The sequence below is a fragment of the Aythya ferina genome (genome assembly GCF_964211825.1).
Source record: "Aythya ferina genome assembly, chromosome: 6".
NCBI lineage: Eukaryota > Metazoa > Chordata > Aves > Anseriformes > Anatidae > Aythya > Aythya ferina.
This window is the reverse complement of record NC_140303.1, coordinates 22,180,369-22,205,530: the sequence shown is the minus strand read 5'-3', so window position 1 is coordinate 22,205,530 and position 25,162 is coordinate 22,180,369. Positions and strand designations below refer to the sequence as shown.

Below are 25,162 nucleotides of genomic sequence, written 5' to 3'. Positions count from 1 at the left end.
AGAACAGCCCATTGAAGTCATTTTGCATCGTGTATACTAATTACCATATGATATAAAGTTTACTCTTTTGTGAAGTGCTGTGATAAAGCATCTTGGAGTACCTCACCCTGCGTACCTTTCCTCCTGCAAAGCCCACAGAGACACTCCAATACATTATTTTTCACATTTAAGTGGCAAAGGGCTGTTGTACCTGAAGCCAGCCCTGAGGACTCAACCCAGTCCCTCTGGAAGAGCTGGGCAGTGCCTTCCACAGATGAAGGGCTCTGCTTTGGTGGCGCATGGTATTGCTCGCATTCACAAGGCATTTGACCTTAGCACGGCTGCTGCAAAGGGACAGGAACGGCTGCTGAGCTGAGGTCAGGCTGGATCCTTCTTCCCTCCCTCAGATATAAAGTTGCTTTAGGAAGCCCTCACCAAACTCATTCAAGTAACAATTCTGGAGATGTTGGATGAATGTTATACCCACATTTGGTCAACTGCATGGAATTCACTGTTTGTTTTACTGTTTTTAAGAGCATTGCAACCAAATTTAATGGTCTCCAGTATGTTGAAGCAAGTATATATACATATATAAGACTAATCATAAGATTTGTCATGATAAAAAATAAACCTCAATGCATTTAAGAAAAAAAGTCACATATGTAGCCTGAACTTAGTAAAAGTTCAACTCAAGCCAGCTAAGTTCACTATGTCTAAGAACCCAATTCAACACAACCTGGCCTCAACTTCCTCACTAGGCATTCACTTTACCGCAGAAATATTGATATCTAATAGCACTAGTAGGTAACAAGCAATAAAGTTTCCTTCAGATAGGTATTTGTGACTCCAACGAGCATCTACCCTTATAATGGATGAATTCTTAAAAATTATTATTTAGAAATGATTTACACTACAAAAAAAATGCAGGCTTTATAAGTGGAAAGGAGAAAGACATTCAGGAACTCTCACCCAGCCCTTCTGCAGAACTGCAAGAGAAAATAACCACTATTAAAATAACTCATATGACTCACGTCACACCCTAAGCAACCCTAGACAAGGCTTAATCCAACACTTTCTGATGCTTTTTTCTTAAAAGCACTTAGAAGAGACTCGCTCCTCAGCAAAGATAGAGCTTATACCAGTAGAATTGCTTCTGCGTGGCTAATTTAGACCCATCCCCATGCTGAGCAAGATGAAAGCCTCTGGGAAACAAACCTGTGCCTACGTGGGGCCTTCACCAAGAGCTGCTTCAGGTGCGTCACCTCCCTGGACCTGTTGGTACCCAGCTCCTGAACCCTCTGCCCTCCTTAGTCCCTTCTCACAGCCTAGGAGGTGCAGACAAGCACAACTGGACCACCTAGGCTAGCAGCAAGTCACCCCACTTCAAGGAAGAAGTTCTCAGCTCTTTGGATTGTGTTCATGGAAAACAGCGTAATGACAGAACTGGGTACCCACAGCTCGCGGCCCCCATCGCCAACATGCATTCTGGTTGTCCTCAGCCTGACGGTGGTTAGCAATGGGTGTGCGATATCAAAGATCACCACCAGCATCACCAGGCAAAGCTCCTGGATTTTTTCATCAAAATGGCCTCACGCACACGCCACAACCCCAGTCCGATCTGGCTTTTACCACCTGCAGCATCTGCTCCAAGTTCAAAGCGTCACGCACAAACACAAGCAAGTTTTCCCAAAGTAGTTTATTAGCAACAAGCAACGCGTAGATCAGGAGAGAGACACCTGCCCGCCCCACGCACTGCTAGCCACAGCCACCTTGCCACACTGCAGAACTCCACACGCATGGGGCGAAGATGGAGCACGTGTGACTCGCACTGACCGGACAGACAGACGGACAAAGCCACTGCGGAGGGGGGGCTGGCAGCAAACCGGGACAAAAGCCGGGGTGCGCCGGGTGAGCCGGGCTGCAACCCCCGGAGCACACGGCCGGGACCGGGGGCACGGGGAGGTGGATGGCGGGCGACAGCGACCGCTTGGTGGGGAGAGGACAGGGCTCAAGAGCAACCCAGAAAGACGACAAGAAAAGCGAAAAGGAAGTCAGGGCGATGTAGCAGCAGGTCTCCGGGCGAGCTCTACCTCCCCCATCCAAGCACCGGAAAAATGCCGACTAATCGGAGCGGATGCGCGCACAGCTGCGCGCACGGCCGGCCGCGCATCCGCAGAGTTGCCGGGGTCCCGGCGGAGAGCGGGTCTCGGCGCGGGGCTGACGCCGCCTCGCAGGGCACCGGGGCGAAACCCCCCGCGCCGCGCCGAGCCGGGCCGGGCCTCACCGGGCGGGGCGCGGCGGTTTCTAGAAGGAGCCGCCGCCCCCCGGGGCCGCCGCCGGCGGGCGGATAAAGTTTGCGGCAGCCGCCGGCGGCGCCGCCGCAGTGCCGGGCGCATCCGCCGCAGGCAGCGAGCCCCAGCCCGCCGGGGGCCGCCCGCCCCCCCTCCCCCCGCGGCATCCCCCCGCCGCCCGCCCGGCCCCGCTCCGTTCCGCTCCCCGCCGCACTGACCGATGACCTCCTGCAGCTCGTAGGCGTCCCTGCAGATGGGCCAGCCGACGGCCGGGGCGGCGGGCGCCGCCTGGGGCTGCTGGACGTGGACCGGCGACTCGCCCGGCTCCGCCATGATGCTGCGGGAGCGCCCAGGCACCCGGCGACCTTCTTCAAACTTCCCTTCCAGCAGCACCTTTCGGCCGCGCTCCCTCCCGACCGCCCGGCGGAGGGAGGGAGGGAGGAGGCAGGGCACCGAGGGGGAGGAGGCAGAGGCGGGCGCCGCCGCCGGCCCCGGCCGCTCGCCCCGCGCCGCTGAGGGGAGCGGCGGTTGGGCCGCCGGCGGAGCGCGGCCCGCGCCCCCCTCGCACGGCCCCGGCTCCCCCTCAGGCGGCCCCGGCGGCGCCTCCCGCCCCCTCCGGCCCCGGCCATCTTCCTCCGCGCCCAGCCCCGCGGGCGCACCCCCGGGGGAAGCCGAGCCCCGCGGCGGGGATGCCGGCGAGCACCTGTTAGGCCAGCAGCAGCAGCGGCCGGGCACACAAGCCTTGCTGCCGGCAGCGCTGCTGCCGCACGGTTGTGTTGGAGGTTCAGGGCACCGAGAGCCGCTGGGGTTTGGCGGCTCCGAGGGCTCCGCACGGCAGCGAGGCGGCCCCTGGGGACAGGTAGCGGGGCCTCCCTGGAGCCAGCCCCTGCCCAGCGATTCCAGCAGATGTGCCAACAGAGGTCATAGCTAACCTTTTCCACTGCTTGCCCTCATGCAAGATCAGATTTTAAGAATCCCTCATGATTCTCTGCTATTAATATTACCATGGAATTTTGTTTTTTAAACTTTTCCACCCTCTTAGCAGTAGTGCCACTGTTGTATAATGCCAGCAAGATTTCACTTACTATGAAATAATTTAGGAAAAAGAGAGCTATTTGTACAGTCTGCAGTCTCACGCCTACTTTGAATGCTTTGCATTAAAAGATTTATGGAAATCTGAATGGTAAAAGATTTTCATCATAGATTAAAAATTTCACTTCCTACTACAGGAGGAATTTAAGGTCATTGGAGCTAATAATGGAAACGTGAGCAGGAACCTTCTCAGAACAAGCATTGGTTAATATCAAAATCCAATCTCAAAGTTGTCAGGAAGCATGATGAAGTGTGCTATAAAGCCATAACAAAGGGATACACGTAGCTTGTTAAATACTTAATTCAGTCCTAGGTCAATTCAGGATGAGCCTCTTTTACTAAACTTAATGTAGCTTATTTGGTAAAGACTTTCAGTAACTAGAAGCAAAAAGAAAAGATCAATTTTACTGTGTTACTGAGAAAGCAGAATAAAAAATAAGGTTTTCAATCACTGCTTAACATTTCAACAGGTGCATAAGCAACTTGCAAATGGGGACTCATTTGTGCACTGAACTTCTATTTTCTTACAGACAAGAGCTAAGCTCAGTATGGCGACCCACAGTAATAGAAAAATCATTATTGCGTGCTTTTGTGCTGAAATAATGATTTCCCTCAAACTAGTTTTTAAAAGCAATTAAGATATCTTCATATACACACATTAGAAATTATCTGCCACAAAACTAAAGGTCAACATGACTTGGAAGAGGAAGTATTAAATTGTCATTCAATATTAAGCTCAATGCCAAAACTAGACAAACTTGTTGTTAGTAGAGAAGACCTTTCTGCCAGCAATAGCATGGAAAAAAAATAAGACAGCATAGGGCAAATCAATCAGCACAGAGAAATGGGTTACTCACTAATGATGGAAAACAGCCAGCTTCTCCATCCGTACTCAGCTGTTGCGGGTGGTGGCAGGGGGATGTTTTCAGTTCCTGAGCCATGAATTCCTGTGATGCTCCCGCCCTTTCACTAGCTAAACTGCTGGTTTATATCTGACACCATCATAGCACTATAAGTCCTGGGACAAAAATCACAACTTCGGTAATTTCTAGGGAATACCTGCACTCCCCAATTTCTTGAAATTAGCAGCTTTTATAGGAAGAATTTTTCAGGATAGCAACTCAACAAACAGAGGGACCTGTGGGAAATGCTCCGTGCAACCTGGATAATACTCAAAGTTCCAGAGCAGAGTACAATAACACAAAAGAAAGCAACAGCAAGACCTTGAAGCAGTTGGTTTGTGCTAGTAGGCCAGCTGCCTTTTGGAAGCAGGTCCCCTGCTGGAGATGTACGGGAATAGTCCTGCTGCTTAAAGGAGTTCAGGAAATACTGTTTGATCATGCTTTTTAAACATTGAGTGAATAGCTATCCGAGATTCTGGATATCCGCGATTCTGGACTTTGTGAGCTAGGACTCACAAAGTCAGTGTTCTGGACGTCAAAGAGAGCTCAGAACAGTCCTATCCCATCTGAACATGGTGTGGTCTTTCCAAGTGCTTCAGAAATGTAGGACTCAGATTTTCGAAGCCACTGGATTGAGTCATCCAATGATTGATTTCAAAAGTGAAGTGTTTTACATAGCCAGCCTACAAAAATACTAGTGTTATTTAAAGGCTTGTAGACCACCACAGGAAAGAGTTAAGACAGTGCTCATACCCTTCAGTAGCCCCCCATAGTACCATGTGAAGACAGAACAACAGTGTTCAGAGCAAAATAATTCTGGCTCGATCTGTAGGTTTGAAGGATTTAACTAAGAATAATACTTGTGTCCACAGCAACACAAGTGACCAATTAGTTAGCCTTATAAAAATACCTATATAAATATATAGGTAAATATATAAATATACCTTTATAAGGTCAGAAATAAGCATAAGGAATAGGGGTTACAAACAATAACACATACCACTATAGAAACACACCCAATCATAGAATCATAGAATATCCTGAGTTGGAAGGGACCCTTAAGGATCATCAAGTCCAACTCTCGACACCGCACAGGTCTACCCAAAAGTTCAGACCATGTGCCTAAGTTCACAGTCCAATCTCTTCTTAAATTCAGACAGGCTCGGTGCAGTGACCACTTCCCTGGGGAGCCTGTTCCAGTGTGCAACCACCCTCTCTGTGAAGAACCCCCTCCTGACGTCCAGCCTAAATTTCCCCTGCCTCAGCTTAACCCCGTTCCCGCGGGTCCTGTCACTAAATCCAATCCTTTTTTTCTGACAAAAAGGGAAGAAAAAAATAGGAAGAACAGCAGGCACAACCTACTGCCACATAAACCACAGCAACCACAACCATGTAAACTAGCACAAACTTAAACAGCAAGAAAGAGCTATCTTTGCTATCACCTCTGTCTTAGAGACACAAGCAAAGCAAAGCCATATTCTCACCCAAAATTGGCCTAATATTGCAGTTATAACCATCACATGGTACAGCACAGCTGCCTGCAATTTTGTACCTTAGGTTTGAAAGCCTCTAATTTGATAGGAGTGAGGAATGGCTGTGCTTTTAAACGACACCATTGAATACAATGGCTGATACAACAGCAGCTGGTGCTGATGGCTGGGGACTAAATGCTTTCAATCACCCTTTCTCTTCTAGTAAATATATAGTTAAGTAGGTAACAGACACATTATTGTCACTGGGATGCTTACTTTCATAAAAGCTTGTAGTTTAGGTTAGTTTTTGCTTACACAAAAAAAAGCATTAGTATCTTTTTGGCAGTATGAATTACAAAAAGGGTCTTAATACACTGGGACCTTTGGTTCATTAGTCACTGTGTCAGCTCTGCTTTTGCTAAGTCTCCCTGAAATTAGTATCTTACAGGGCATAGTGACCTTACGAAACAAGTTGCTTTTTTTTTTTTTTTTTTCCTAGACTGAAGGCCTTGATGTCTGTGTCTCTTCTCCTCTGCCTCCCTTCTTTGTAAAGCTTTGCAAGCTCAGCAAGTTTCCTCCTTAAACTCAGGCTGTAAGATTTTGTGTTCTGGGTATTAATGATTGTTGAATCAGTAATCGTTAAGCTGCAATTCATTGTTATGTAGTTAGATTGGCCTTTTAATTATTTCTTCATATGCTATGCACCAAGCTGTTACTGGTCCTTGCAATAGAAGCTTCCACTGCCTTTCTGGTAAGTGCATTCAGTGCCCCAACACCTACCCCTGTGATTAGTGGCTTTTCCTATCAGAAACAGAATGAAGCCCTGTTTTCTTTCATGAAAACGCCAAACCTTTTTCTTAAGTATTTTCTTATTTAACCATCTGATTTTTCAGGCCACAGATGCAGAAAATACTCACAACTTAGTCTCAACTGCTCTGAACTCAAGGGACCATGATGGGCATTTTGAAGAAGTCACTTAAAATAATAATGGAGCCTATGCAAGCTTCTTTGCAGAGCTGGAGAGTGGAGATGGTCTCATACGAGCTATTTCTTCAGTGTCACAGCTAGCACTGCATGGTAGAACTACCATTAAGATAATTATATCTTCATGTCTTCCCCATCCAGTTTTTGAGATGAAACCATGAGAACGCATATTGCAGCTGACTTGCTGCTGTTACCAAGCCAGCCAAAACTGAAAATCACCGGTTTAAAAATGACTGGCTCAGTCCGGCACCATAAGCATTGGTGGCTCATTACCTACACCATGATGGTGCTCCAATGATTATATATTTCAAACATTCCAAATTCAGAATTCTGTATACGCTCAGAATATTTATACAGCAGTTAGTCATGCATTGACAACAGTAGCCTTTTAGCAACATATACTTTTTGGAACGTGCCAGAATATCAATTTCTGCTATGATGATTCGAATGAATTTAGGATACAGTCACCATGAAGATTACACTGGACTAAAGATTAATGTTGCTTTTGAATTCCAGTTTAATATTATTAAGATGTTATGGGGGTGTCTGAGTTACTGAGGCTTTTAACAGGAATGAACTCTCTCTGGCTGTGGATGAATAAAAAACATAAATATGTTGATCTAGGAGCTTCCATGGCTTTCATGACTGTGGGGTATGAATGTCTCATGCATATTAATAAATTAATATTCACATACTGAAAGGCTGGGGAGTATAATTATCTCAATTTTACAACTGGAAACAGAGAGCTTTAGGGATTTGCTAAAGGTCGTACAAGAATTCTGTAGCAAAACTAGGACTATTATGCATTTTCTAAGGATGAGATTCCACATAGTCTCACAGCGAGATCAGGCTGGTTGCTAATTCCCAGTTTGGTTCAGCTGAAAAAAAATTAACTAGTTTACCAGGCAGACAAATGAGTGAGAGAGGGGATGAACTGGAGAGGCATGAGAAACTGGCCAAAAGTGGAGAATAGAACATGGTACCATTTCAATGAGAGCACAGTTTTAGATTTGTTAAATGGTTACGGAATGACAGTAAATCCTAAACAAATAACTTCATTATAAAAGGCTATTCTTTGCTTGTGTAAATGACCCTAGCCTTTCCACATTTTCCATTTATAATATCAGGAAAAGAACAGTTCATACTTTACTGGAAAGCTACAAACTTCAATTCAGCAACGTTTGTAAAGTGCTTGAGCGCTTGAGATTGAAACACTAAAAATAAAATGTTTTACTTTTACTTTGAGGGATGTAATCATTTTGTAATCTTAAAGCTGTAAGTATGCCTGTATATGAAACCCAACTATTAAACAGAAATTTATGACGACTTTTAAAATTACCTTTTTTTTTTCTTTTTTCTAATGGAAAACCTGGAGTCAGTACTGGTGGGCAGTGGTCAATTCCTTCTGGGAAATCAAAATGGCAGTTAAAAATAAAATAAGCTTTTCTCATATTTTATGATTTCTTTCCAGCATTATGATTTACAAATGAGAAATAAAGCTGTCCAGAGCCCCTGGCTAAGTTTCCCCTCGAGTAATTCAACTAGATTCCTAGTCTAGCTCAAGCATCATAAAAAGCTCAGGCTCCTATCTCTCAGGGCAGCTTGTTCTGCTTTTGGAGGACGGGCAGAGCTCCTCAACCTCGGAGGGAAAGGGGTTGCAAACACCACTGGAGTGCATGCAGCCCCGGCAACAAGGGCTCAGCACCAAGACGCCTCCAGAGCTTCACATGTTGAGTGCTCCCTACACCCACCATTAACAGCCAGAGCAGCAGCACAGAGCAGAAGCACTCTCAGCAGAGCTGCAGATCCAGATTGCTTTAATTCCTTCAAGCCTGAGAAAGCACTGAAACATGGCAATATACCCAAAGGGGAAAGGTCAGAAATTGACATCCTTTCGTATTTATCAGGCAAAGCTCACAAAGCTTACCAGTAACAAGGCAAGCTATGAAATAGTGTATGAAACAAAAGTCCTGTAGGAAATGAGTAGTCCACTCCAGCAAGATTAAAATGACAGTTAACACATTAAAAATAGAACTCAAGTCTAAAGAAAAATCTTTCTTCCTCAGAACAGTGAGAATCCTGTAAGATTTCTAAATACTGTAATTGCTTTCTCTTCCACCTGTAAGAAGAGCAGTAATATCCTTAACTGTTCACAGTAGTAAAGAAAAAAAAATGTTGACTCAAATATTTGCATTTTAGTCTTCTTTAAGAGACCCTTACCAATTGTTTTGGGCCTTGCACCATTTTTAATTGAAGAAAATGTGTTTTCCAATGTATCAGTATAAACAACATTATTTTCTAATTCATGTCTTAATATTGGTATGGTTTCTTTAAAAGTCCAATTTATCCATGAGTGACAGCAATCTAAATATTTTAACACTGCTTTTACTACACAAGAAACATAAAATAGGCAGGTTAGACACAACCTAATTTTCAGTATTTTACTGGCATATTATTAAAACAAACAAAACATCACCGATAGACAATTTTTCATAGATGCTGTACCCATAAAAGCCCTACATTTAGTACATCCTAGTGGTATAACATTCAAAGAAAGCACTCCTAATTTTGTTTCAGTCATTACCGATACAGTAGAGTCAATCAATACAGTATGTGAAAATCAGATACCCTGGTATGAGCAGGTTTTTATTTTTTATAGCATGTAATGTGTACTATGCAGATACAGATATGAAAGTCAGAGCTCTGAGCTGGTGCTCTGCCCTGTATGATTGCCCTTATGAAACTATTTACAGCAGTAAAAACTCCGCTTTCACTAGTTCTGATTGTTTTGCTTATGTAAGAGCAGTTATTGTTCTAATATAAAAGCAGAATTTTTCCACAGAAAAACATATTTGGAAATGGTGCCAGTCAAATGCAGCTTTTCCTCTGTTGGTAAACAAGTCCTAGCACGGGCACAGCTTTGTCTTACCAGTGATTACACCATCACGTGGCATCATTCTGGTATGAAAGTACTCACTGATGTAGGTCATGCCAGTTACACAAAGTGTCAGCTGAACTGATGTAGTTCTGGCATTTGATCTTTGAGTGGCACCAGAGAGAGCTGTATGGGAGAGGATATTCTATTTCCACACACCAAGAGCAATGGGAGTCATCACAGCTCTCTCTGGAATGTGTAGGGCCCTGGGTAAATATTGCTAGATAACAATTAAAGGCAAGATTAGTATTTGATGCGAAGAACTGGGCAGCTGGAAGCACTGGAACAGCTGAAAATCTGGGCAGGCAAAATACAACAGGAAAATACTTAAACAGAGCTTTCATCTGAATCTGCAGGGTCAAGGAAAATAAAGATAATAATAAAAAAATAAAATAATAATAATTAAAAAAAACCTCTTGGAGTATAACCTGATTCCCCACAGTAACTAAAATCTCTTTAACATCATGCATATAGAAACTGCTTACTTAGAATATGTTTACTACAAACTCGCATTACACAGACTTGAGCAATGCACCATGCATACATTTGAAACGTCAAAGTGCCGTGTCCTGTAACCTTACAATAAAAAAGGAAAGTGAACTTACAAGGGAATAGGCAACCTGTTTAAGCTGTGCACATTTAGGAAGTCAATCTGGTCTCCTACACTGGGTTGGATTATGAACAAAAGCTTCATTCCAAGTCTTTCAGGAGTCCAAAATCTCGGCTAGCGGGCTGGCACACTGAAGCAACTGAAGTTGTTCAGGAGGAATGTGTAGACAATGGAAAACAGCCTGATATTCCACACAGGGCTGAGAACCAGCACAGCCCTGCAGGAAGGAGCTCGGCAAAGCTCAAAATTAAGGATGACTTGCAGGTAGTCCTGACAGGAGTAGCATGAATGAGAACGATACCTAACATATAGAAAACAAATAAATGCTGGGAAAGCCTTTGCTTCCATGACTGGACAAAAGCAAGAGGTGGGTACTTAAATAAAGATTAGATTTTAAAAAAAAAAAATACTGTCTTGAGCAAAATGTGAACTGTAATTGCCAAAAATATACCTGAAGAACAGAGCTTGTAAGGTTAAGGCCATTAGCACAACTGGGGACAGGAGGTGCCCAGCTGCACCTACCAATTCTGGAACAAGATCCCAAACCAATGTCAACTTTGTTTTTAGACAGCAAAGTGCTGATCTGTAAAATGTTAGAGAAAAATCGTAGGCTATGTGTGGATTTAAAAAGCAAACAATAGAGCTGGTAAAATTTTATATGGGCCTCATTGCAGCTTCTGTGTCAGATTTACTGTGGAGGTTTGTGATGCGCCACAGACACAACTTCAGTGAAAACAAAAAGAGTAGCTTGGTGACGAGAAAAAAAGGCACTGGTAAAATCCTTCATAGGCTTGTGTATGTTGGTGGCAAAAATATATAATTTAATATTCTCAATTTCCTGGAACAGATATGCTAGAGGAGTATCTCAGCTAAGCAGCTGATTGACAAAGTCAGAGTCGTTTAGCTGGATAAACATTCTAGGTTGCAATTTGTGTGGCACAAGTCTGAGCATGTCACAGTAAAGTTGGTGTCTTTTTCTTCCAATTCAACAAGATAGCTGAAAGTCTTTTTAAAGTAATACCATCCGTACTGAAAGGGACTATAGTGACAGCATCACATTCTGTTCCATTGATGCCATATCCTGTTACTTAATAGTGCAGACTATAATTTAGCAGTTCTAACAATGAATCGTTGTTGGTAACCTACAGACATTTTTCACAAAAAAAATCAAAACTGGAATACTAATAACAGGGGAAGCTGGAGGCAGAAAGAAAGAAAAAAAAAAAAAAAAAAAAAAAAAAGATATGAGAAACTACAAAGAAATAGAAAACCTCAAATAGCAAGGGTGGTGAGTCCCTAGGAATGAATGCTGCTTTGAAACAGACAAAAATGGAAATAAATCATCGTAGATATCAGAGATGACAGCCAGGGTTACCACTCCAGCCAGAGACAGTGAAAGGAACATAATGGCTCCAAACCCAGAAAGGAGGGAGACCAGATGCTACAGAATGAGATGTAAGTATTGTTTCATTGCAAAGCTGAGGCAAGATCACCAAATCCCCTGACAAAGAGCAAGCAGAACAAATGAATTTTCCTTATCAACTGCAGCAGTGATATTTCAGCTGAGAATCACTGAATATCATTTTTAATCTCTAAGCCATACAAGCAAGTTCCAGGTATCACCTGCAAATTTTAAAAATACCTTTTTATTTGTAAATGTTGTCCAGAAAGGAAGTTGAAGCACTAGATCGGGCATGATCACTTACGCCACCCCAGCTGAAGGGCAGGAACTCCTTTGCCTGCTACAAGGTTTTCAGCAAGCAGATAACTGCCTGTATTCCAAAAATCTATTAATAACATGGTTAAGGAAGACCAGACAGTCTTTGAACCTGCTTTTACACCTCACAGTTTTTCTCTAATAGGCAGAAACATAGTGGCCTTTAATAATGAGAAGGGAAAGGAGTATTTGCTTTGCTGCTTTGTCAGACTAAAAATAATTACCAGTTCTTTCTCATTAATTCTCCCAAGACTCCTAACAAGTGATAATACATACAGGGTTTTTTGTTGTCTCTCCCACAAATGTACTCCCAAAGTTATATAAGAGCATTTTTTGCTGCTTGAAACAGAGTAATAAGTAAACACAAATATGTAGGAGTTACAATATTTGCAATACATATTTCTTCTGCTGCAGTAAAATGCTTCCATTTTAATGGAGCAAACAATAGAAAAGGTTTATTTTCACACTTATTGTATCCTATTTATTGGTATTCCCTGACACTGTTTACTGTCTAAATGCTATATTGAACAATTAAACAGCAGTATATGTATACTTATCTACATATAAATCAGAAAATGCTCTTTTTTAGATTCAGATGTTGTCTGCTGAATGCTTTAAATCAAAAAATAGGACTTAATAAGGGTCTTAGATTCTGGGCTATAAAGTAAATTAACGACTCCAAGCTCAAAGAAGATTTTTCCACAATAAGAATAAAATAGTTTTGGTTTTGTTTAAATTTACATTTCTACTGCAGATAGTACTAGTCATCTTCAAAGCTGCTCTGACAAATTCTGACAAAGCATTTATTCAACTGTGTAACTTCTGTGAAGCACTGGTATATAACCTAGTCAAAAAGCAGGAGAAAGAATTTAAATCTGTTTAATTTTTTTTACCCCTCTTCCCCCCCAAAAAAAAGAAAAGACAAAAATTTGATAGTTATATTCACAGAGAATCTAAAGGTGCCTCACAAGAAGTCCAGGACTCAGCCAGGGTGTTTTTATGCTCCCTGGCATCAGTACAACAAAAGAAGCATCGTCTTATGAATGATGAGACACTTCAGGAAACTGCCCCTGATGTCATGGACCCTGAGCTGGAAATAGTGCTGTTCAGCTACCAACGCCATTAGGTCTGTTTTCTCACGAAACATATCCAACCATGTACCCAACACCTGTACACACCAATGACAACATGAGATCTCTGAATGAGTCTCAGGGTTCAAAATTCACCATTACTTTTAAATGGAAATCTTATATTCTGGAGATCCCACAATGACTGTGTGCTACTAGCTAAACATATCCAGCAGACTGCCTTCAGCCAGGGGAATTGCAACCTGACACACACATTATGAATCAGGAAAGTAACCAGTATTGATTTGTATTAGTGCTGATCTCATATTCCTCAGCAACATTCAGGTGACATTTCCATTCGCTTGATGAATTAGAAGTTCTTTTGTAGAAGCCAGCCAGACAAATCTAAAGGACTATTACTTTCAAATGAGAGATATCATAACAGAAAGAGCCTGTTTTCTCAAGTTTTGAAGCATTTTTAACCTTGTGCCCCCCGAAAGTTGCCAAGCTGACTAGCATGGATGCTAGACAGATAATGGAACAAGACAATTACCACAGACAGACAGCAGGCTTCCCCAGGCTGCAGAGATAACACGATCTCAAACTCCATCACCTCATCAGTCTCCAGTACCTCTGCTGAGACTGCCACAAAGCATCATTTAACAGCAGCCCCGAACTGCAAGACAATGAACTAATTTTAAAGCAGCTGACACTCACTCAGCCAGATGACAGGGCTAGATACAGCCTATAATCACAGAGGCAAAAGGGCCTATCTCACTTGCAGATTGCCAGTTTCTAGATTTGTACGTTAATTTTTAATTCCCACTCTTGCCTACACTTTGCTTGGAAGTTCAGCTGTCTAAGCAATTTGCAGAAGCTTAAATTATTTTTAGCAGGTGGATGTCTACATCTTTCTGCTACTTATACTCAGTACAGTGACATTTTGTTAGAATATAGCTTATATATATCTTTATACTCCCAGAAACAAGGCTACGGGAGGGAGGAATATCTCATATCATTCTAATTGATATTGTTGGGGAGACGAAGAGGAAAGAGAAGTTTTTTAGGTCACAACTTCTTCATTTCTGAAGCAGACATGGGAAACTTGGAGATAGACACTGATCAGAAGCAGGGACACTCAGGGATGGAAGCACTCCCTTACCTTACAAGGAGACCGTTTTTCATGGAGTTGTCACTCCAGCTCTGATCTCTCAGCCCTTAGCCTAGGCTGCTTTCCAAAGATGAGCCTAGGAAGAGCACTACATAATTTTGCTACATATTAAAAGTCATAAATTCACTACAGAGATCATTTTTGCTGTACAGAGCCTGCTGTTGTTCCAGAGCCACTAACTCTATATCCTGCAGCCCTGACAACATCGCTGCTTCCCGCCTTGCTGTCAGGCTTCTGTGCCTCACAGGTGCCAATTATCCTTTTCCCTCAATTGTTTAAGGAGCTTAAACTCCAAATAGTCGATCCTTACATGTATTTGCCAGAATTTTAGTGATTCTGCTCCAGAACTGAAGCTAGCCCGTATGTACAAAAGCCTTCTTAATTCTTTCCAGCAGTATCAGTGTTCTGTACAAGATAGGATCTTGTATCTTTATCCCGCCATTGCTTTACAACAGTACCACTCCTTACTCTTCCATGTACTTTGTTTACTTTTCCCATGGGCTTTATATGGGCTTTATCACAGATTGAAGGGGAAGCACACACACATTTAGGAGCATCCAAGGGAGAATCTTGTTTTGCTTTTAACATTAGATGTATTCCGAGATTTAAAGCATTTTTAGAAGGTGTCTGGGCTGGGCAAATCCACAAGGGCAGGTAAGCCAGGCCCACGGGTGCCAAGAGGCAGCAGGGGCAGCGGCGGCCTAGTAGGCAGGATCTGTCAGGATCTGGCCAGGCAAGGGAGTAGGCCCAGGGATGGCAGCCAGGAGTGGCCAATGGTCTGATGGCCACCAGGCGAGTCTGCAGGGACAGGGCAGGTCCAAGGTGAAGCCAGGAAGCCCAGGCAGCAAGGCAAGAGATGAGGAAGAACAAGCCTGGCACAGGCTCATCTACAATGCAGTTTAGGCAAAGGCTTGAGGTTAGATGCAGGAGCAAAGGCTCCAGGAGATGCTCCTCACTGTTCTCACAGGAATCTGGTCCAGGCTGTATTAGAGCTGGCCTTGAGCACAGACAGCAAAACCTCTGCAAGGGGACCTTGCCTGGTGGTGCACTCAGTGCCCTGGAAATCCTGTGGTTTCAATTTAAGTCTGCTTTGTCTGTTGGGAGTTCCAGCTGCCAAAGGATAGGAGCTGTTGGTAGGACCTGCAGTCAAAGAAGTTCTCCTTGACTTCAGAGGTGCTACAGAATGTGAAGAGAAGCTGATGCAGGTTAACATTTGTACTAGATGTGCTGTAGTTCTTCACTGTGATCAAACTGAAAAATTCAGTGGTTGGTTGTGTAATTACAGTCACATCTTTAAAGATTCTTGCCACATGCTGGAATTCAGACAGTTGGTAGCTGTACTTGTCTCTTCGAAGTTCTGGAACATGACCAGGTGAGGTGGGAAGGGCAGGCAGAAATAACTTGTCAACAAAAAGTTTCTCTTCATGTTTGTTCAGTCCACCACTATTTCACTTATTTATATTCGTTATCACATTCTCATAATCTTACCTGCTGTTAAGTTATCATTCCTTGTCTTTCCAGGCATTTATCTTTAAAAATGAGTTAGAAGTTAACAGCAGAATTTCAGTGCCGAGAACTACTATCTAAAACATTTTCTTTTAATCAGAAAGGACATCTAAATTCTACATCGTTCAACCAAGTCTTATAAAAGTTACTTGATCAAGAAAGTTTTCAGTTTATTTATTCACACCGGTTTAATTCCCTTGTGCATATAAGTACGCATAATGAATGTACAATGTAATGTGGTTGGTATACAATGCAGTTTAAAAACAGAAACAAAAACAGAAACAACTTTTTTTTTTGTAAGAGAATTGCAAAATCAGATTGATTGTTAACATTAAGACACTATGAGAAATTGCAGGTTACTGAAATTGCCTCATCACCTTCTGAACCACCACTCTCAAGGATTGAATAGTTGTTTTGCAAAGCTCTTTGGAAATGTAAAAAAAGCCACCCCACTACCATGCTGGCATACCAAAAATGAAATCCTTCCACAGTTTATCTGTCTTCAGGTACAACATTTGGTATGAAGAGTGATTTTTTTAAAATATCTCTAATACTTTGTTTTCCTCTTCAAAAAGATACTCCAATGCAGAGCCTGCTTTCAAACTTCAAAGAGTCCACGGAGCCCAGAGGGCTGGATATCAGACACCCACTGTCTCCCAGGAAAGCCCATTCCTCCTATCTTAGTGGGGAGGGAGCAAGCTGAGGCACTGGCAAGTGAGCAAAACATTAAGTGGATTCATTGTCCTGTGGTACACTGTGATGAGATACGCCAATGGTCATGGGAGCTACTGCTTAGGGCGTCACAAGGCTTCATTTGGCCCCCATTGGGTTTCCTTGGCTGGAGGCTGTTCATTCAGCCTCTTTGAGACAGAGGTGTCAGCATTGCACCAAGCATTCCTGGAGTGGGAAAGCCTTCCAGCCCAACACTACTGAGCAGAGCAGGGCTGTGATATTCTCACATTGTACCAACAGTCCCTTGGCAAAGCAACTAATTAAATTAGAATGATGGAGCTGAAATTTATATCTATTTTCATTACTTGGAGACTTAATAAAATCCCTATCTGAAAGTAGAAATTGTGGACCACATAACACTTGAAGTGATAAGCTATTGAAATAGGTCCTGAGAATGAAATAGCGCCTTTTAATGAAATTCCAGGTCTGAAAATTATGTTCCCTGTCTTTCTTTGCGTTGGAAGTTTTGAGTCTGTTTATGACTTTTACTGTAAGAAATGCCTTGATATAATTATTATACGCCACAAAAAACATCCATGTAACCTCTCTGCAATGTCATTATGCCAACTTAAGAAACTCCTATGAAATCTTAAAAAAAAAAAAAAAAAAAAAAGATTGCTTTGGTGGTCAAATATACCACAGTATTTTTCAAAAGCACTGCAATTTTAACAAACGTCTATAGCTACATAAAAGGAAGAAAAGAAGGACCTACCCAATCTCTTAACTATCACAGTACTTTATTGTTGCATTTCAGAATCCTTCATTCCATCAACTTTACTTTTTATTGGTCTTTGACCATGGTCTTTTTCTGAAAAAATCACTAATACTCCTTGTTTTCTACTAACCTTATTCCAGCAGTTCAAAATTCATATCATATCTGTATTACAGCCTTTGTGGAATAGTTTTTTTCAGTGGGTTCTTCAGATTTTAACAGAAAATAAAGTGCTAAAATTTATAGACTTAATGCTGAGACAGGAGCTGAAGATTGGCTCCCAGCTCTGTGTTCAGATGAAGGCTCCATGCAGTTAAAAGCAGGTGGTCTCAAAGCTATAGCTGCACAAAACGGTATGAGACAAATCTATAATCAATAAGACCTGTTATTTGGATACTGGCAAAATACCAGTTCTTACAGTGCAGTGGATAGAATACTTTATCACAAGAGTACCTACGTGCAAATCATTCAGATTTTTTAATGCATGATCTTTGAAATCACAGAGTGAAAATTAAAAAAATATTTTTCTTGCCTTCTGCAATAGCAAGTAGTTCACCAATTGATGCAGCCATCACAAAGTGCAAATCACGTATTTCCTGGAAGTTAACATCATTACCCCTGCGATTGTTTGGGCAAGCTTTTGACTGTATGCTCCTAGAGTTTTAACTGATTTGGTCCTACTTGATCCACAGTAACATGCCAAGGAGACAGTGATACGCTTCTCCTCTCTGTCTCAAATGTCCTTGTTGCCTATGCTTTGATCAACCCATATGTCTCTGGTAATGAATTCACAGATAAAGTGAGCTTTTGCTGGAAAACATCATTCAAATTTAAAAGGTGGACATTTTTTCTTCTGTCATACTAACAAATGATCAACCAACCTAGAAGAATTATGTGGTGTTACTTGATCTCTAATTGTCTATGTCCTGATTAACTGTCATTTCTATCTCCTATTTTGTCTTCCTGCTCTTGATTGGGTACTTCTTATGGTGGATATATAGAGACACCGAACCTCTGCAGTTCCACTGATAATTAAAATATTTTAACTGTTTCAGGAAAGAATGAAAACATCCAGAAGGAAAGATGATTTTAAGAGAGATGATATTTTTGGAGAGAGCTGCTACTGCCCTTTCTACACTTACCCTTACCTAAATAAATCACTTTTGCGGATGTCTGGCAAAATCAAATTATAGTGACAATTTAATCTGATACATCCATCACTAGGACTGCAGTCTGTCCTTAAAGGAGAATGGACTTGCTCACCAAATTGATTTTTTTTGTCTCCCTCTGCTATGATTATCCACTTTATATACCTAAAACCAATAGAAAAGGTCATCCCAGTTCACAAGCTGTTGGCTAAAAAAATATGTAGAGACAGAAAGACTGCAGAAAATGCTGTCCTCCAGATTTGAGGCAACAATTTGGACTAATGCTAGGTCCATATAGAGGAACAGATTTGGCTGAAAGAACCCAAAGAACAAGAGAGTATGCATGCAGCTGAATGCAGATTTCTTGAGGATTCTTAATTTATTTATTTATTTTGAAAGAACTGAGGCCTCCATCTTCTTTCCAAACTATAGCTGAAAACTGAATTCACAGTGAGTAAATTCAGGTAAAAGCAGCAAAAAGCAGCATGTGTTTTTTTGGTTGGTTGGTTGGTTGAAGTATTGTATTTGCAAGAGGCCCTCCTTTAGACCATGTAATGTAAACCTCTACCTGACAGTGCATGCAAGTGGTTGTTATTTCTCTGTTGTGTAGTTTTCATCGTTAATTTAGTGAAGTACAGTTCTTCAGGAAATTTTCTAGTGGGCTGTAAAAAAGACAGATAATTCTTGATAAGCAGTAACAGCAGCAGTATCTGCAGCCAAAGGAACAAATTTATCCTCCTGTCAGTCCCTGTCCTTTAGATCCCATCCTGTAAAGTGGATGTTGTATAGAAGTTTGCACCAACAAAATTAGAACAATGTTTCTGAAAAGGTCAAATTATGTGCCTTTGCAAGAAATATTTCTATGTTAGAAAAAGTACATATTACAGAATGTAAGCGATGATTTATCGTGTTTTGATTCCCATGAAAGGAAGGAGAATTCAAGAACTCCTGTGTTAGCACCTAACACAGTCCTTTTACCCTACAAATTGGAGGGAAGTAGTTGATACCACACTGTCTGTTCCTAAGCTGAACAGAAAATGCCAGCCCACAGGGAAGTTTGTGAAAATGCAGCTCTGACTTCCCATGCACATCAGTGTTCCAGATGCAAGTCAGCAAGTACTCCTATATGGAGACAGGGAATGTGACCTGCAGTCACAAAATAGCTGCCGCTGGGGGTGTCTTGAAAAATGGTGGTCCAACTCTAGACCATGGTCATTAATGTAGTTCCAGCTTATTAATTTCAGATGAACCAGAAATAACTTGGTAATGTTTTACTCAAGCAACTAATATGGAGTAAGAAGACAACATGCATTGTGTGTGAAGACCCACATGAATAGTAGAGCAGTGTTCAGTGAGACATCAGTGTACCTCAATTTCTCAATTTTACTTTTGCAATTAAAAGGAACTTTCCAGCCAATATTTCTGCTTCTTTCATAATTACTCACCAAAAACAAAGTTTCATCAAAAAAGCAGAAAAGGTGGAAAATACTTAAGCACAGAGGTAATAGCACTAGCCCTTACCCCAAAAACTTTTACTTGTTGAAAGGTGCATTCTAATCCTAGCTTAAAATTTGTAGGAGGAATATCTTCAGCCATGAGAGTCAAACTGCTGCTTCATATACTGCTCTCTCAGGAATATCCTAAAAAGAAATGTGGCAGTACTTCAAAGGATGCATTAACACAATACTCTTTGCCTTTTCTATTGCATATCCTGCTTTACAAATCTGCTGTGCATTGGCTAGTTCTCTCAGTCTTTGTTGGGAGGGAGAGTGAGGTCTGGTACCCTCTGTGCTCCTACTCAGTCTCTTTCTAGCAAGTAACTTCTAAAATAAACACATTTCAGATAGATTTCCTAATGCAAGTAGTGCAGTTGACTACAGGTCAGACCTGTCAAGCAGTAATTTTGAAGGCTTCAGTGTGAAAAGAATAGGAAAATTCTTCCCCTCTTTTTATAAATGGATGAAGTGCCATTTCAAACATGTCATGTTGTAGGTTCCATCTCAAATACCCTGGAAGGTTCTGTTCCTTCAGGATAACCAGCTGCTCAGAACACGGTGTAAGTTCCCCTTATACATGCATGTAGGCTTCTCAGCACCACAGAAGTTACTCCTTGTGAAAGCTAATTCAAAAGGAAAGATGTAAGAGGAACTGACCCATGATTATGAGACAACATTGTTCACATCCCTGTGTTTTTACTAGCTCTTCCCAGCAGTATCCTCCATTTCATATCTGTATTACGATCTGCCCTGGTGAAATTAGATACTAATTAAAAATATCAGACAGTAAATATAGATCCAATATTGCAATGCCATGGAAGAGAAGATACAGAGAATTTCCTAACATTATGTTAAGCAATTTTCAAGTCAAATACAATTGTAGTTTATTTATCTACATTGAGATCAATGAGCTCATTTTATACTGGAAAATAGAGCATCATTTTCCTTAAACAGCAGTTTGCCATTGTAGGACATAATAACCTTGAACATTCAAGTCAGCAGGAGATTTTTTTCCTTTTACCCAAGTGGCATCAGGTTCCTGCTCTTACTCAGATACATAATCAGCTAAAAACATCGGGTTTTTAACACATAGATAATAAGGTTCAATCTTGCATCTATCGAAAATGACTAATGTTTCTGTCATCAGGAAAATACAGCTTATAGTACACCCATGAATTACCATAGGTGTCCTTGGTACGTATTCATGTATGAACTGTATGACCAATATGGCAATCCAGTGCCTCTAATTGCTTGCAAATAAAAGAATGTGTGTCAGCTCCAAAAGAACATTTATATCCAACCATGAGAGCATTGATATTCTCCATAGATCTTGCAAAAGATAGATACGTGTAATAAAGCACATGAGTTACTGTATTAGATTGTCAGTAATATGCATTTTAAAAAGACCCTGAATATGCATTATAACATGGTCAATTAAATATGTTTGTAAGAACCTGTCAGTAAACAGGAGAAATTCACACTTCTGAAAATACGGAGGCTATCTGCATCAAGAATTCAAGGTTAACTATTTAGTTTTATTCCTAGAGTCTATTTTCACCTTGATGTATGAACATTAGTGCAAGTGGATGCATGTCAATGTACAAATACTTCAGTGAGGAAGTGCTAACTCATGGTTAGAACAAAAGATTAAAACAATAGTAGCTTAAACTACTTCTTTATAAATAGCTCTTTATGGTATATTGGAATTGATTTCACAGTAGTGAGCTAAACTAAAGGGGCACAGTGAGACCTAATTAACATTTGCAGCACATTGTGTCTGGGTGAAGAATGCTAATAGAATCCCAAATTATTAGTGCCCACATGTCTTCTGTACTGTGACTTACAAAGAACTGTCCAGGTTGCCATAAAGCATTACACAGACACAGGTATATAGAGACACAGAGATACTGGCTGATATACCATCTCATCAATTGGTACCCAAGTCTTATTTTTAATAGCAATTTTCTTTCAAATTACTGACAAACAAATAATCCATCTGGGACCAGTATTGTATCTCTAGAGTTTTTGACATGATGATCAAATCTGAGACAGTTTTATCACACATGAAAAACAAACACTATTCCTACAAATCAAGAAACCAAATGAATAGACAAGAAGTTGAAGGGATGCTAAGGTATGCTAAATAACATCTAAAGTATATTTGTCCTTGAAGAATATAGAGAAAGGGAAGATTAACTACAGTTGGTTTCCCATTTAAATATATGTCAAAAGGTCAGTGTTGCTTCCTGCTAAGATATTTAGAAAATAGATATAAACTCGGTATCAATATATTACTGGTAAAAAATCATCACTGAAGTTACTTTCATTTGTGTGTGGCATACAACTGGTGCAGGACCCAAAGACAGTGTCACAAGTGGAATTTGAAGTCAAACTTTAGCTTTTCCTGTTTTAACACATTTTAAAAAGGAGAATCAAGCAAGGTGAGCAAGAAAGCTTCTAAGAAAGTAAGTATCATTAACCAGATAGAAGTTTCATGTGTGTGCTTTTTTTTTTCAGTCCAGCTTTCAGAGATATGTCCTATACATTGAAGGGCAGCCTTCCCTGCCCTCTTCACTGGCCAGGAAGGACCTGGTTCTGAGAGATGCCTGTTTGAGGGACCTTAATTTGCAGCAAGCTGTAGTTAGGTTGCAGTTTAGTCTATTTGTCCAGCCACTCCATATCACTACAGAAATCATTGCTAACTCATAGGAAGACAATTCGCCCTATGAGGAAAACCAACACCATAGGCAGCTGCTCCATATTCAAAAAACCTTGGAATGAGGGATCTAATTCATAAAAGGCATCTCTTTCACTGCCATCCCATTACCCTTCTTTATAATTCAATTATACCATTTTTATACCATGGACAGCACGAAAGGCGCTCAAAGCCACAGGGCTGATCACAGCAAACAAGCAGCTGTTTGTTGATGCATATTTGATATCTTACAGTCAAACAGCATCGGTTTTGCAAATTAGGCTCCCAAGTGACAACCGCATTGCCTGCAGGTGGTGCAGGAAGTCTGTGAGGAAGAAAAAAGGGAAGAATGTGAAACAGCTCCTTCTGAAGGAGCTATATTTGATTCAAACTCACTTTGTTTGTTGTTGGTTCTGACAAGCATCAGCCAGTGGAGATGCAAACATGGAAGGCTCAGGAGTGACAACAGAACTACCACCACCTTTCTAGAGATCTCTGGAGGAAGATGTGTGGGGGGATTACCCTTTATCTCCCCTAAAAATACTTGCAAGAGAAGCACTAGACAAAGAGACCTCCCAATGTTACTTACTATCACCGTCCCAGTTGCTCCTGGTTACTAAGCTCACTGAGGCACTCAGAATCACAGCTGCTATAATATCATCCTTGGTCTCCGTGGTCTGGGCACTTAGGCATGCACAAACATCCTAGTTTTGGCTGCAGGAAGATCCCTTTCTAAACTGGTTTAGACCAGGTAATAACTGGCTTGCACAAGGAGCTGTTCTTCTCAGGAGCTGATTGCCGCTGGGCAGCGTCAGGAGTTTGCTCCTCCAAGGCAATCAGTAGATCCAGCTTACAAGGAAGGTAAGCACAGACATAACCAGTGTGTGCTTCTGGAGGAACGCGGGGGCTTTATTTGCATCAATTTCACTTGGTGTAATGCTGCTTCTAACACATATCCTAGATAGCTGCCACTGCTATCAATGAACCTTGTACGACTGAAGGTTACGAGTTACTACATGGGGCTAATATTGTAGGAGGTCAAATCTACGGAGCAGATTGCCAGTCAGAGAAGGACAACTAAGGGCTGTCCTGGCAGGTTGCAGGGGTGGATTAAGAATGTAGAAGAGCTGAGCTGCCAGGTCCTGTCTCCTCTGAAAATGTCAGAGACTGAGCTAGAACCAATGCCTCAACTCTATCCAGACCAAGCTGATTTGGATGCACGTGGGATCCAAAGTTTAAGCCTAATTACCAATAATCTTGGTGACAGTCAGTTGAAGATCTCTGCCAGCTTTATATATACAACCACAATGTCTATTTGCTGTGGAAATGTTAATTACTGTATTTTCATGATTTTTTCCTGTCCTGCAGACTAAAAATATCCATTTTACAGCTGGAGAGGAAGCAGAACCACAGTAATGTGAAATGATTTGCTTAAGACCACGCTGTGTTTCTTCAGCAGACATAAGGATATGAATTCTTATTTCTTGGTTCCCAGGCTAGTTCTAGTCCCCATTCTTATCCTCATATCTTAAGTAGTTGTTTTTCTATGCTTTTACAGATTTTCTTCTGTACACAGAAATAAGTGGGTGCAAGCATTTAAGACTCCCTAAATTTTGGGTTTGGTGGGCGAGGGGGGGAGGGCGGTGGGACATGCTTGAAATTAAAAAACAAAGTAATTTTTTGAAAACCAGAATGAATGTTGTTAAGGAACTCAGTCCTCCAACACAACTACTTATATGGCCAGCTGTTAGGCAGCCCTGCTAACCCTGTTTTACGACTACTTCATAGTGTATTCACGATGAGAAGTGCTCCAGAATTCTTCATTCTGGGTAGAGAAAAACACTTAATTCTTGGCTTCAAGGAAATCTTGTATCAGATTGTTCACATAAGCATTACTGAAGATTCGCCAAGGCTGATGTGTCCAGGAAGTATCAAAAAGGGAGAATATGCACAGATAATTTGGTGGTACCCAAATCATCAAAATATTTTTATGAATATATTAATAAAGCAACTTCGTTATGTTCAATTTAGGTAACTATTAAGGAGTTATTTGCCATCTGCTTTTTAAGAAAGGTTGAATTACCCTCAATCAAATATACTTGACTTGCTGGGGTCCCTAAATAAATTTTAAATAAGGTTTAAAAAAAACTGCAGCAAACGGGCTTATTCTATATTACCACAAAAGAATATATTAAAACTGCTTTAAAAACTTATCCAACAACCACCCCAAACCCATAATTTTATTGTATTTTAATACTAAGAAACTGTAGCATAAGTGTGGGGAAAAAAAAAAGTATTAAGGAAACTGATGTTTATTTTTTATCATCCCAATTTGCTTCAGCAATAGAAAGAAGCTGAAATTATCTGACTGAATTGTAAGACTGTCATTTAGGAAATTATCCAGGAAAATAAAGCACAGGTTATGAAGAGAGAGGCAATTTTTTAAAATTATGCTTCACCTATCCTGGTCTCTTTTAAATTCCCCAGATTAAACAGAACAGACAGCACAGGACCAAATAATTTTTCAGTCTGAGATATGCCATCTACTGTAGATTGGAAGGGAAAAATTAAACTAATCGTATGTCTCATAGGAGTCCAAACTAATTTAAAACTTAAAATGAAGCATCATTGTAGGATCCTCAATGGGTTATCT

The 25,162-nt window shown here is 41.3% G+C and overlaps 1 protein-coding gene and 1 long non-coding RNA gene across 5 annotated transcripts in view; one reads left to right on the top strand and one right to left on the bottom strand.

The window, feature by feature from the left end:
* STK39 (serine/threonine kinase 39) overlaps positions 1-25,162 on the bottom strand; it is a 127,536-nt gene that overhangs the window by 86,513 nt on the left and 15,861 nt on the right. Inside the window, exon 1 of one of the 3 annotated variants that reach the window (XM_084523207.1) lies at positions 4,220-4,999. The exons of 1 other annotated variant lie outside the window; for it this stretch is intronic. Coding sequence is in view for 1 of the 2 variants with exons in the window: in XM_084523206.1 (XP_084379332.1) it covers positions 2,489-2,603 (115 nt within the window). In the remaining variant the exon portion in view is untranslated. Of the gene's footprint in view, positions 1-2,488; positions 2,775-4,219; positions 5,000-25,162 lie in introns of those variants that run through there. One more of the 3 variants, XM_084523206.1, reaches the window with a different exon arrangement.
* LOC311438604 lies at positions 5,872-7,341 on the top strand. 2 transcript variants are annotated; one of them, XR_014694218.1, is made up of 3 exons: positions 5,872-5,974; positions 6,236-6,487; positions 6,630-7,341. It is a non-coding gene; the product is annotated as an uncharacterized lncRNA (long non-coding RNA). The 2 variants fall into 2 exon arrangements; XR_014694219.1 differs by having other exon boundaries at positions 5,941-6,035.